General features: G+C 39.3%; 1 protein-coding gene across 5 annotated transcripts in view; it reads right to left on the bottom strand.

The window, feature by feature from the left end:
* Positions 1-13,459, bottom strand: part of MYO1B (myosin IB) — a 178,879-nt gene that overhangs the window by 38,356 nt on the left and 127,064 nt on the right. For all 5 annotated transcript variants that reach the window (XM_080598784.1, XM_080598787.1, XM_080598786.1 and 2 more), the window contains 6 exons: positions 5,773-5,871; positions 5,321-5,424; positions 4,574-4,721; positions 3,758-3,876; positions 2,880-2,966; positions 2,490-2,555 (listed from right to left, as the gene is read on the bottom strand). In XM_080598784.1, coding sequence (XP_080454910.1) covers positions 2,490-2,555; positions 2,880-2,966; positions 3,758-3,876; positions 4,574-4,721; positions 5,321-5,424; positions 5,773-5,871 — 623 coding nt within the window. The remainder of the gene's footprint in view (positions 1-2,489; positions 2,556-2,879; positions 2,967-3,757; positions 3,877-4,573; positions 4,722-5,320; positions 5,425-5,772; positions 5,872-13,459) is intronic.

Here is a 13,459-nt window from a genome sequence, read left to right on the forward strand (position 1 = left end):
GACATTACATCATCTTTTATTCCAACAAGAGCTGCATAGAAAATGAATTTTCTTTTGCTTTGAAAAGAGTATCTTTCCATTGATTCATCAAGAGATTCTTTGCCTTTGAGAATAAATCAGCAGTTTCTGATTATAAAATTAACCTGTCTAGAAACACAGGGATGGCTAAACGGGAAATACACCTACTGCAGGATTTTTTGAGGGATTCTTCTCCTATCAACACCCTTTGAATTACAATACTGCCACGCAGTCCCAATACTGGTAGCTGTACTCTGTAGTAAATCCAGAAATCTAAATTAATCGAGTTGCTTACTCAAACATCTTCAAATTAAAATTTGGTATGATACCAGCCACATGTGTTTCTCACATGCTGTCTGAATTCCATTTTGGATGTTCAGAAATAATTCCACTTATTTCAGTGATGCTGAACCAAGATGCTTGGCTGGGGCCCTCACCAGACCTTAGCGCGTGAGAGGAACGGTCCCATCTTGCATGAATGTATTTATGAATTGCCTTTCCCATCTCTTCCAGTAGAACCAGTGCTCATCATTTAAAGAACTGAAAAACAACTGCCCATATTATTCTAAAGTTTTTTGTCTGAATTGGAAAAGCTGCCTTGTAATTCAGTTTGCAAGGTAAGGGAGAAAAGCCTTGTTTTTCTCTTTCTCTTTTGCAAAACTACATCACCTGTACTCAGCTACTTATTTATAACCTTCTCAGATGTTGAGCTCCTACAAAAAACAAAATGACATGAGAGAAACAAGCTTTATTTAGCCTGTTTCTGCAACACCATCCCACAAACACCATTACACAGCTGGCTTACGCGCTTCTGCAAGCTTCCAGTTTCCACCTCCCCCTACAGACTTACCCTTAAACCAAACAGAACAGAAAGCTAATGAAAACAAGGGTGCTGCCCCAAGATGTCAGTACTATCGTTGCACTGCCTGGCTTGCTAAGGGTACACACCAAGGACCAGCACCAGAGATCTAGTGCTGAAACCTGAATTCAGCCACATGACTGCTTGCAATGTATTTTCATAAATACTCTCTTATGTTTAATACAAACAATATAAACCTAGCTGAGTAAACCCTTGAAGCAAGTACCAGCTTTGTTTTTCCTCTTCGCAGAGGTATTTTGATTTGCACATACTTTGATGTTATGCTTCTGAAATAAAGCTTACACCACCCTCCCACATGTAATTACTCTTCTCTAGATTGTTCCCATCTTCTACAGTCTAAACATCCCTGGATTTTCAAGAATGATGTAGGGAAGTGGGTAAGGCTTGAATGTTTTCTACTCATGTTTCTCCTCAGTTGAGTTTCTAGTTTAAACAGTATTCTAATATTTTCAACCAAGATCTATAAATCTCTTAAAATAAACTGTCAGAGTAAGACTTATGAAGACCCCCTCTCCCTGATGCTCTTTAACCCAATTAAAATTTCCTCATTTATTGTTTTTGTTTTAGAGTATCTCCAATCGAAAAATACTATCATAAACAAACAGCAGTGAGCCACAGATCATCAGCTAGTAATCAGTACAGAATATTTATCTGAGTGAAGCAAAATTAAATGGAATATAATTCCTTGTTTGATTTTGACAGGAAAAAATGTATAGTTTCTGGTTTGATTTTTAAAGGAAACAAAACTTGTTCAAAGACACCCACAAAACGCCTGGGTTTCTCTTATGCTCAGAATGTATGTCACAACAAAAAGCATTTAGTTTATTGCCATAAATATTTATTTACCTATGGTGTAAAAACACAAGTTTGTCTTTCCAGAATTTTTGTTTCAGTTGCCATACACACCAAGACGTTCTTTCTCTGGCTTACTTTTCTACTGTTTTTTTGTCAGTATGACACACAGAATCACAGAATTGAAGGGGTTGGAAGGGACCTCGAAAGATCATCGGGTCCAACCCCCCTGCCAAAGCAGGCTCCTTAGAGCAGGCTGCCCAGGTAGGCGTCCAGACGGGCCCTGAATATCTCCAGAGAAGGAGACTCCACAACCTCCCTGGGCAGCCTGTTCCAGTGCTCCGTCACCCTCACCGTGAAGAAGTTCTTTCGCATGCTGGTGCAGAACTTCCTGTGCTCTATCTTGTGGCCATTACCCCTTGTCCTATCCCCACAAACCACTGAAAAGAGGTTGGCCAAATCCCTCTGTCTCCCACACGTCAGGTATTTATACACATTGATGAGATCCCCCCTCAGTCTTCTTTTCTCCAGGCTGAACAGACCCAGGTCTCTCAGCCTTTCTTCATAGGGAAGATGCTCCAGGCCCCGTACCATCTTTGTGGCCCTCCGCTGGACTCTTTCCAGGAGATCCCTGTCTTTTTTGTACCGGGGAGCCCAGAACTGGACACAGTACTCCAGTGCTGTCCTGTGTGACACACTTGATTCAAATTACATGTATTCTGATTACATATTCATAAACTACTCTATTAGGTTTAATAACATCTCTCACATTAAATGTTTACTATTATAAAGGTCTTACCTCAAAAATTTCAAAGCCATAGATGTCCAGCACGCCCATTACCTTCTTTCTCACTTTAGTTTGTGCCTTTAAAAAATATTAATAACAATAATGGGTTATTCATCTGTACTTTTCATACTGGACAGTCAAGAAAACTAATGTATTTCTTAAGTAGGCCGTCAGGTTGTGTAAACTAAGACGTTAAGTGTGGCTTCTCAAAATAACTTAATGTGAATGTTTTCATGAGCTTACAACAGAGCAGACAGCAATTTTTTGAGCTGTGATACAGTTATTCGCCTGTACCTTAACATCATACAACCAGGAAAAATGAAATTGGCAAACGCAGTTTTACCATCCAGTTTAATTTAATTCAATTCTATTGATTTTCTTACAGGCACAAAACAGCAATACCTTAATGCTCTCATTGATTCTGGTAACAAGCCAAGAAAAGAGCCGACTGTATAAATTCTTAGCCAGAGCATCACGGGCATAATAAGCCTAAACAGAAGAAAGAAGAAAAACATTATAAATGCTGGGCTAAACCCAAGTTTTTTTTAAGTTACCACAGTATCTTAAAGGTTCTGTGAACTGAGTGTGCATGCCTCAGGTGGCAGTGCCTCTGCCTAAGCAGACTCCTGAGGCAGAGCAGAGTGCCAGGGCATCTCAGCAGTGCCAGCAGCTTGCTGATGCATCCCTCCATCCTCCTGGCCACAGGCTGGCTGGCAAAGCAGCTGCAGCCAGGGCGCTTGTTCTGCCTTCCTGCAAATCCTCTCAAGACTCACATCCCCCATCCTAATCCTAAGCAAAGGATGTGATCAACTGCAGTTAGAGAAACGGCATTCCTGCTAGCCTGAGCTGATGAGACATGGGTGGCAATCACACTGGCTTTGCAGTATGGCAGAAAGATAAGTTCACACTGGCAGCAGAAGTTTTTCAGCTGCCCAGGGCATACAACTCACATGAAATTACTCCAGTTGCTCTAAACAAAACCAGGCTGCGACACCACAATACTTTCAACGTGCGTTCTGTGCAGAACTGCCTTAGCTTTTCATCCGCTCCAACATTTTCCTATCCCTTGTCTACTTGACATAATTAACGCATGAAAACAAAACACCCAGCTTATTTGAACACTTAGAAACTGTTGAATAAAAACACACTTATGATAGTGATATGTTTTACTCAGTTCAGCCTCTTAGTTGTGGTATTATTGGGGCAGTTGTGGATTAGTTATGTAGAATAAGATGCCATCTAAAACAATTCTTTCTGTTACTATCAGGACCTCTTTTTACCTGAGCCACATTCAGTGTTGTTGAAACTTTTTCTTGCTTGGCTTCAACTGTCCGGAAGCTGAAAGCTCTCTCCAGTACCGACTGGTCTATGCCTGTCAACTCGCAGATTTCCTTGAGCTCTAACATGAAAAAGGAGGGTGGAAATATAATGAACCCTTTCATCCCACTGTTCTTATTCCCCAAAACTATTAGCTTTAATATAGGTCAGTGTTTTCCCAAAACAGGTTTTCTTCAACAGAAATGTCTCTCATCCATGCTCCCTCCCCCTCCACTGCCAAGCAGTTTTATTTATTTATTTTTTTTAAAAGGCACAGCATGAGGAAGCAGGATCCAGTGAGTTATTAGCTTGAAAGCACGTTCTATTTGGATATTTCTGCAAAGAAACTTTTCTTCCATTTGTCACAGACTACTTTTCTTGATGAAGGGCTTTCAAATGAAAATAATTCAGCTTTCAAAATGTATCAACTACAAAAACATGCCATCAAATCGCCAAATAAATCTGAAACTACAGAGAGAAATACACTACTACTACAAAAAAGTCAAAACGCCTTCAATGCAGAATAATCAAGCAGTTACAGAAATGTAAAGTACCAATCAACATTTCAGAAGAAAGTGTTAATGTAGTGAAAAAAATCAGTTTTAGAATTTCAAACACAGAGCGATTGAAATTGCACAAAATTCAACCCCTATTTGCCTGTGGGTGAGTTTCGGAAACGATCTAATTTAATTAATCTAGGTATGTCTACAGAAATGACAAACTCCATAGTGACTTCAGACAAATTAATGTTTTCCCTCCCATCACTAATCTCATCTTACCATTTTTATCTTTGATTTTACTTTCATCTAAGCCATTGACGCGAGATTCAGGCTTAAATTCAATATTTCCCAATTTTAAAACTGCTGCCACCACTTCAAAAACAGACTGAGTTTCATGGTCCATAAAACCAACAATCTGCATGGCATTCTGGAAAGGAGACAGGCAAAATCATAAGATAAAAGAATCTAAATTCAAACAGAACCTACTTGCAAAATTCACCATTTATCCATATTAGCATAAATTAGAAATGTTTTATAAACACTTATGTTACAAAAACAAAACCAAACCAATATAATTGCTAGGCTTAGATAACAGATAAGCACATTTTTGAATATAAAAGGTGACAAAGGATCTGGTAATCAAGCTAGCATATCAGCCCAAACCACTTCCAGGATTCACATCAGACTTCTGAGAAGAGCTTAAGGGTTTTTTAAAAAGAAGTATTTTTTTTAGCCACTTAAGTTTATAACCCAGCCACATTAACTATAGGCAAATGAAGAGATACTGCTGTCTTCTCAGTCCACTCTGTTGCTCTAAAAGCAGTAACTTTAAGAATCTAAATTTGTACACATTGGATAACAGGGTCCCATTCTTCTCTCCCCTGAGTACAGTTTAAGCAAAAGCATCATGGTAAATCAGCTTGAGAACCATCTCACAGCCTTGCTTTTATTTCTCCTCCATCAGCATCACCTGGTTTGCAAAGCCCAGCCACTGCCATCACCTACCCACTCCCTGATATTTCTTACCCTAACTGTTCTGAAGTTTGCAGCATCATCCACCCCATTTACTCTGGCAGAGTCAAGGCCCAGGTAGTTGTATCTGCTGAAGTCCCGCTCCAGCTTGAGTTTGCCTAATAAATCAAATAAAAATACCATTGTAACAGCATGCTTATTAGCAGCTATTTTACCCCCAGAACCAGTATTGCCAAGAACTATTTTTATTAAAAGGATTAAATTTTCTTTAAGGATCTTTCAAATACAAGCATTTTGGATAAGAATAGGCTTTCTTCTTTGTCTGTAACACTTTGCAAAGCCATTTCTGACTCAGGTATCTGGATAATATCAAGCCATACATTTATTTCAGGTACCACCACGAATTTGAAAAATGAAACAGCATTGCATTTCCCACAAAACAAGGCCCAGGCGGAGCAGTCCATAAAGGAAGCTCTGTATCCAAAAACAGCACGTCTCATACTTACAGAGGAAGTCTTCTGATGCACCAGACAATATCTGATAGAAAATATGAAAGTTTCTTTCACCTCTTGGCTGCTTAACAACCCGGGACTTCTCTAGCAGATCTGAACAAACAAAAGAAACCCCACAGGTCAGGGAAAGACCTAGCAAAACACTTTAATATGAATGTACTGCCCCATCTTTTCACACCTTATTGCTTTATCACCAGCAAACCAGAAGACAATAAATGGTAGGCATGTACAATATCACAAATTATCAAGTTAGGACGTATTTCTCAAATAAGTTATCTGAGCAAGGCCCAATGCGCTTCTAAATGCTGCAGCCTACGAGCTACGAACAGAACTCAGGTCATAGGAGATGTGCTCAAAAGACATCAACCGATGTAAGTACAACCAAAAAACCAAGATTTGGTAAGAATTATTATATTAAAAAAAAAATACTGAAAGGCTATGCACGTGAAAGGAAGACTTGTGGGCTTGCTCAATACTTCCCCTGCATGGCTTCTACGCTATCCAACGCACATTATACCATCCTTTTCCTCAAATTTCCATTTGTGCTGAAACTGATCCTGTTCAGTGCTATTGATCCCTGCTCCAGCCCCCAGGGAAGAGCAGCTGGGGAGCTGCTGCATCTGCTCCCCAGCTCCAGCCCAGCTCTGGGAGGGGACACCTGCCCTGAGGAGCAGCAAGAAGGAGAGCAAAGCAGCATCTGTTTGTCCCCGCTGCAATTAGCCAAGCTTAAGCACCTTCTGATGGAATAGGCACCAAAGACAGGGCTTCAACCCACGAAACTACACAAGCCTTAGGAGGCTTTGCAAACAAACTACAGCAAGACAGGATCAAAAATTAATTCCTGCTCTAATAATTAACCAGTGACAACAGTAACAAAAGTAGGGGAGTATTATTAAACTTCTAGTTGGCTTATATTAAGACAGTCCCCAATATCAGCTCGACTACTTCATTCCATAAAGACAATTGCCTGAGAGAAGCGTTTCAGATGCCACAGCAGGTGGCGGTGAAGGCAGCTCCCACCAAACAGCACATTGGACAGGGTGAAGACGGTACAAAGATGAATCTCCCTGCACCACCAAATGCGCTGGGTGACCAAGAACTTTAGACTTTTTTGAATAAACATTTGTGGTTTTGTAACTCAGTAATCCTACAGTTACTTTCCGTGGCCAATGATAAAGGTACACCTGAGCAAGTGGCTGTCCCATACTGCCAGCAGTTCATCTTTACAGTAGGATGGGGCAGGCTACAGGTTTGCGCTTTTGCTTTTCCATTTTATTTTTTTCTTTAATTAACAGATAACCAACACCTGCACTCTGGAGTACCTGTCCGCCTCTGACTTATCCTGAGGTTGGAGCTCTCCTCTCCTTGATCTGTGGTTGAAACTCAGAGCCATCCACGCCTAACCCGACCCTCTCTCATGAATTAAAAACTTCTCAAAGGGAGAAGCTAGTTCACCATCCAAGTGTTAGCACAGGGGCCGAGAGAGGAAAGGCAAAGGTAAGGCAGCTCGGAGTCACGCTGGCTGTACAAGATCTTGAGCTAAGTGTCGGAACGGATCGCTGCCAACTTTAATCTCAGAGAAATAAACAACTTCAGCTCCTGTGGTGGCTACACACACTTCAGGAAACGGCTGTATTTTCAGAGGATATTGAAGCAATGCAGTTTGCAAAGTGGTTTGGCTTAGCTGGGCTGAAAAACATTCTATATATAAATTGACTCAAATGCTGTCATAAAAGCCTAGCTACGCATCCTGGCAAAACATTATATGTAAGTCTTCTTCTAATTACATGCATGCCTTCAGCAGATTTAACAAACAGTTTTCTTGAGCGTATGCCTAATTTAACATCTTATGTTATAGGAATAGCTGTCTTGGATTTTTCACCACAGTTTATTTTATTTATACGATATATTTTTAGAAGGTTAGGTAATTAACAGCCAACCTTCCAAAGTCCCAATATTCCACATTCTCTCTGTCTTCGTAATTGAGGTTAAAAGCTCCAGAAAGCAGAAAGTCGGGTATTTTACCTTACCAAAGCAACTGCTAACCAGTTCTTTTTAAGGCTGTATTCTTTCTCTCCTCTTTGTCCACATGAAGACTGAAATCAGACTGGAAGCAAGTACGCAAACCATCTGAACTACTCATAGGAAACTTTTTGCTCTATTTTTTGTTTGCTCTATTAGCATTTTAATAAATCACATTTCCTTTAAAGCTAGGATTGCACAACCAGTAAGTTTTGTATTAACTCTCATGTGACTACAAATTGTGTGGATTAAACAACCAAAAGAGAAGGCACAAAGAGGCACATCAGATTTCTGTACACCGACACTTGGTGATTCCAGCAGTTCGCAGGGGTTATGTGTAGACAGATGGTGCTTATCTATACGAAAACACACACTAACAAAACAAAATCTCTATACATATTATATTTGTATACGAATTATGAAAAGGGACTATACAGAGCATACAGAAGAATATATGGTATATTTATGGGTTAGGTATTCCCTCTGCATTATACAGCAATGCTTCTGCTTGAACAGAAACATCTAGCCTGTTTTGTGTATCAAAGCTATGGTGAAAATTAAATTGTTTGGGAAAGGTCCACCGTGGAAACACAATTTATTTTCAAATTGCTGTTACTTCTCAAATAATACTGTTTGGACAGCAATTTACTTGGATGCCTCAAAATCCAGCTACAGCCCTCCGGTCCTGAAGATCATTTGTTACTCCTAGGTAACACTGTTGTAAAAGCTATCTGGTGTAAGCATCCTGCCAAACTGAACTCAACAAAAAAAGAAAAGGGACTGAAGCCAAATACTTCTGCAAACTATAACGTACAAATTTATGTTATTTCTTTTTGGTCACTTGCCCAATGCAGAAATATTTAGGATATGTATATTTCTCTAAATATACCAGAAATCAAATCAACATTCAAGAAAGGAATGAATAAACACCACAAGCGAAAAAAAAATTACACTACCTTGGTACATTCTGAATAATCTAGAAAAAGTTTATTTTGGTCATATCCTCTTCAGCTGGCCATTACCAAGACCCCTGCTAGCTATGGAACCGAAGTTACAGAACATTTTCTAGGCATGGAAGCTCATCTCTACAACCACGTTCTGTTGAATCATGTTCTGTTTTCCCACCTTGATTCTTCAGCTGTCATCAAAAAAAGTTACTGATGAAAAAGAAAATACAGTAGTGGCTTCTCGGGAACTTTTTCATATTATTCCTACCGAGTTTGTAATAACATTCTCTTGAAAGAAGTGACCAATATTGGATCAGACAAAAACTACTGCACAGATAGTATATGCCGTGAAAGAAATTAAAAATAATAATAATAATAATAATTAACTAATCAAAACACTTAGGGTTTTCTTCCAAATACTTCTTAATTTAAGCAAGACAGTTGCCTAAAAGGTGACAACTGTGCTCACTGAAACACCAAGGGAGACACTGGGACAAGCTAAAATTATTAAAAAAAATTTTTTGAATTAAAAAAACAACAAAAAACAAACACAAGAATAAATCTCTCTCCAAAACGTCTACTTGTAAAATGCCTGTGTAATATTTCCCTGAGCAAAGGAACTGACTAAGAGCAATCACATAACTAAAATCAGCAGCCCAAGCTGTTGATTTCTCAGTAAAAGGGTAATTACTTTCATCTTTTATACTGAACAAACAAGTTGGAAAGAAGAACAAGTTGTAACATTATCACTATCACTTTGCTAATTTGAAAAGTTGTTCGTTTAGAAACACATCATAGGCTTCTTTCACACTGCTTTTGGAACAGATGGAAAAACAGGGTCTTTTTTTCATCCCCTATTGTTTGGGTTTTAAGTACACTGTGCTGGTTAAAAATGGCTTTTCAAAAGCAGGCGTTACATATACTGTACTTCATATGCAGCACTGTTATCTGCTGGTTAATCATTAAATCACAGAAGGGCTTAGGTGGATTAGGAAAGATGACCTCATGCTAAAAAGCTAGGTATCTTTCAGCAGGAAATCCCAGGTGAAATGAGAAAACGTAAAGCTTGCTTAATTATTCCGGGTAAGATATTGGAAGATCCCTGCTTTGGAAAAGATCTGAGTAACTGCCAGCGTGAAACATTTTGGACTGCACTGTGAAAAATTATTTCAACCATGAAATTTAGTGTACACAAAAATGCACAAAACAAACCAAGTGCACTCTGTGCTATGCACCGTGCGAACGTGGCACTAAGGTGTAGTGATGGGACTCGGTAAGGCTGGGTGATGGTTGGACTTGTTGATCTTCAAGGGTTTTTCCAACCTAGATGATCCTATGAACGTACACACACAAACATCATCTTGAGTACAAGACAGACAGCATTTCTGGATAAAGTCATATTTCACAGCTAGATAAGCTGTTGCAATTAACACCTAGTATTTTGCAAACAAACACACCCATCTTCAGTTGCAAGATGAGTTATTCTGTTATTACAAGAGAAAAAAAAGCTATTGTTCTCCTGCTCCCATCCCCACTAACACAGCAGTTTTAATAAAAGGAAAACTAGGAAGAGTACTGAAGGTTTCTGTAATTTATTTCCACAATATTATACCCAGGTGAAAGCAAGTTAACTACGAAACCCTCCAACTGCCTTTCCCTACAGGTGCTTTGGAAAAAGGCTTTGAGCGCGAGTGCTCACAAGAGCGTGTACTGCAGCAGCAGTACCCATACACCATGTGCCGGGGACAGGAAGGGAAGTCCCACTTGCTTCACTGAGACCAAATGCAAATGCCATTTCCCTTGTTGTAAATGCTGGGGCCTTCACAGAAAACTAACAAAAAGAGAAGACTCGGGCTTAATAAATACTACAGCTTACTTCACCCTCATGCTTCAATTATGGCATTTGTAGGGTCAAACAAGTGCAACATGCTACCTAAAGCTGTTTTTCCTTTGTAGTCTAAGGGGAAAAAAGTCTTGGCTGAAGTAATATACTTAAAGATTGCATAAATCACATTCATCTCAAATTTTCCACTGTTGGCTTCTTTTTTTCTGATTGTACATTATTCAAATGCCTTACAAACCAGCGCACTCAGAAGCTGTGAGCGGCTGTGTAATGCTCATGTAATGAGTCTGTGTGTACTTTACACTGTTCAAACACAAAATTATCTTTAGTTTGGGAACATACCAGTCCTAACTTAATAGGCATTACAAAACTCTTCCATTACAGTCCCCTCCATTTTATTATTTGCACTCTCACTTTACCAAAAAGGTTCACCCCTCCATTTAGGGCACATAAACATTTCAGATCTACCAGCTCCTACTAAAGCTAGTGGACATTTCCATTCACTGAAAACCAGACAGGACCCACATGCAGAAAACATTGTCATGATAATTTTGCCCTCTAGCTCCTTCCCCTGAGAGGTTCACTTGTAGGTGAACCCTTGTCATTATGGAGCAAGAGCTCATTGAGGGACACCCCAAGAATCGCTCACGGGAAGGTCACGATACCATCAATCACGACGTGAAGAGCAGATTGACTGGTCTCTCATAGAGACTCAGAGCATTTCAGACTAGGACAGACCTTTCAGACAAGACCTAATGGGTCTCTGTTGACCCCTAACAGCCTGATAAAATCTGTGGTGCGTTTTCATTAGCCTTCTTGCCACCAAAACACACCAGATGTTCGACACGTCTGCTTCCAGTCCCTCACCGCATGAAATGCGACTCAGTGACAAACGCTATGACCCAAAAAGCCCACTAACTTCATTGGTGTTTGGAAACCAAGTTCATCAGATTCAACTAATAAAGTTTAATCAAAATATTATGGTATCATCTTCCCATGATGTTAACACTGAACCAACAGATGGTCCAAAAGCAAAGAATATTTATTAACAATCTAATCACACTTTCCCTTTTAAGGGTAGGAAACTTCAGCACTGCTTGACTCCCTACTTTATGAATTAAGATGGCAAATCCTAAATTTGAGCACAGCCAGAGTAAATTCTAAATGTTGTAGAAGAATTTAAGCTCCCACTAACTCCAGAATGGTGATTCACTAGAAACATTTCTTATCCAAATCAACGCAGTGCTGCAGGCTCTACAAGCATGGAAAAATCTAAGGTGAGACAAGACACTTGCTTTAAATTGTACAGAATCCAAACCAAGTCTTAAGAGATGGATAGACTATAAAGTTCTGTGAACATTAAATCAAAGACTGTATATATTAACACCCAGCTACAGGAGCTCAGCATTTACCTGAGACTTGCCCTATTAGTATAGAGCATTTCATAGTTCAGTTAGTATCATTTTTCCACAACAGGGTTTACACATAAGGTCTCTTTAAATTTAATATTCATCTTCTTGCTCTTAGATGCTTATTAAACATGAGAAGACAGGGGGAATGCTTAAAATAAGCATCTTTTAGGAAGATTGAAAAATACGTCTGCCTTTGATTATATATGTCATCATATCATTATAATTACACGCAACGTTATAATTACAGTATGTTAGGATTTATAAGGCAGATAAACTACAGAGTAACTCTTTGGATTGCCTTTTGATATGACAGTATGGTAATTACATGACTCAGCACATTATATTCAAAGACAAACTGCTGAATGTCCACTCTGCAAAGCAGAGTTCACTTTTATGTCTCTATTCTGAATGAGAAGTACAAAAAAAAACCAAACCAAAACAGCCTGCTGAAACCTTTTTGTCCAAAATTAATTATTGATGAATACACTGAGTGTATTTAGCTTCTAATTTTATTGACTGCTGAATGTCAAAGTTAATAGATAGCCATAAACACTTAAAGAATGACTGCTTTGAGTTTCAAGATCTACTCCATCACAAAAATAATGCTCTTTAAGGCCCATCTGCAAAAGGTGATCTGGGGAAAAAAGAGAAAGAGAGAAAGAAAACCTTCACCTTGAAAGATTAATTATTTCACAACCAGTAAAATGGCAATGGAATCAGAAGTCAGCCTTTAGAAACAGTGCTGAATTTGGCCGAGTAGGAAGAGAGGTCGAAGGCAGGTCAGTTACACCTAGTATAGTCACCCACTGCCCTCCTCCACCCCTCCCCTTTTTAAAAATAAGGAAAAACAAACAAGCATGGCTTTACATAGCACAAAAGAACAATTTCTTTAAAAAGCTGCACTTAAGCTCTAGAAAGAAAAGCAAATCAAGGCATCCTGAACTGGCACTCACTCCTTAGTCTCGTCCTTTCCAACTGGTTAAAGAGCTGGCTGAAGTGTCTGCATTGCTATAGATTTCCTAGCAGCAGCCTTACTTCCAGCAAGATATTCTGAGGCCACCTTCCCCACCCTAAACTCAACAGCTTTTTATGCTCTCATACTAAGCCTTTTCCTGTACTGTGAGGTGCATTAAAATTAGCACAGAATGCTTTGATTTCAAGTAAGCACAGCTACTCCGTGCTGATCTCCGGCATGCTTTGTGTGACTTACTAATTATAAAGCAGCACATCTCCAATATCATCTGCCATCCATACACAACCCATCGAATCACGTAACATGACTGAGCCCAGGGATTCAAGTATAAAAAAGACTCATATACCCTTAATCCTTCTGCTACCAGCTTCAGAAGCAACATATGGACCCATGCATCTTACTCATTCCCCTTTAAAACAATACATTGATCGTTCAAACTTATTTCAAGTTGCTTTTCACTTACTCTCGTATACTCTACTCAGAA

The sequence above is a fragment of the Anser brachyrhynchus genome (genome assembly GCF_964034855.1).
Source record: "Anser brachyrhynchus genome assembly, chromosome: 7".
NCBI classification, from domain to species: domain Eukaryota; kingdom Metazoa; phylum Chordata; class Aves; order Anseriformes; family Anatidae; genus Anser; species Anser brachyrhynchus.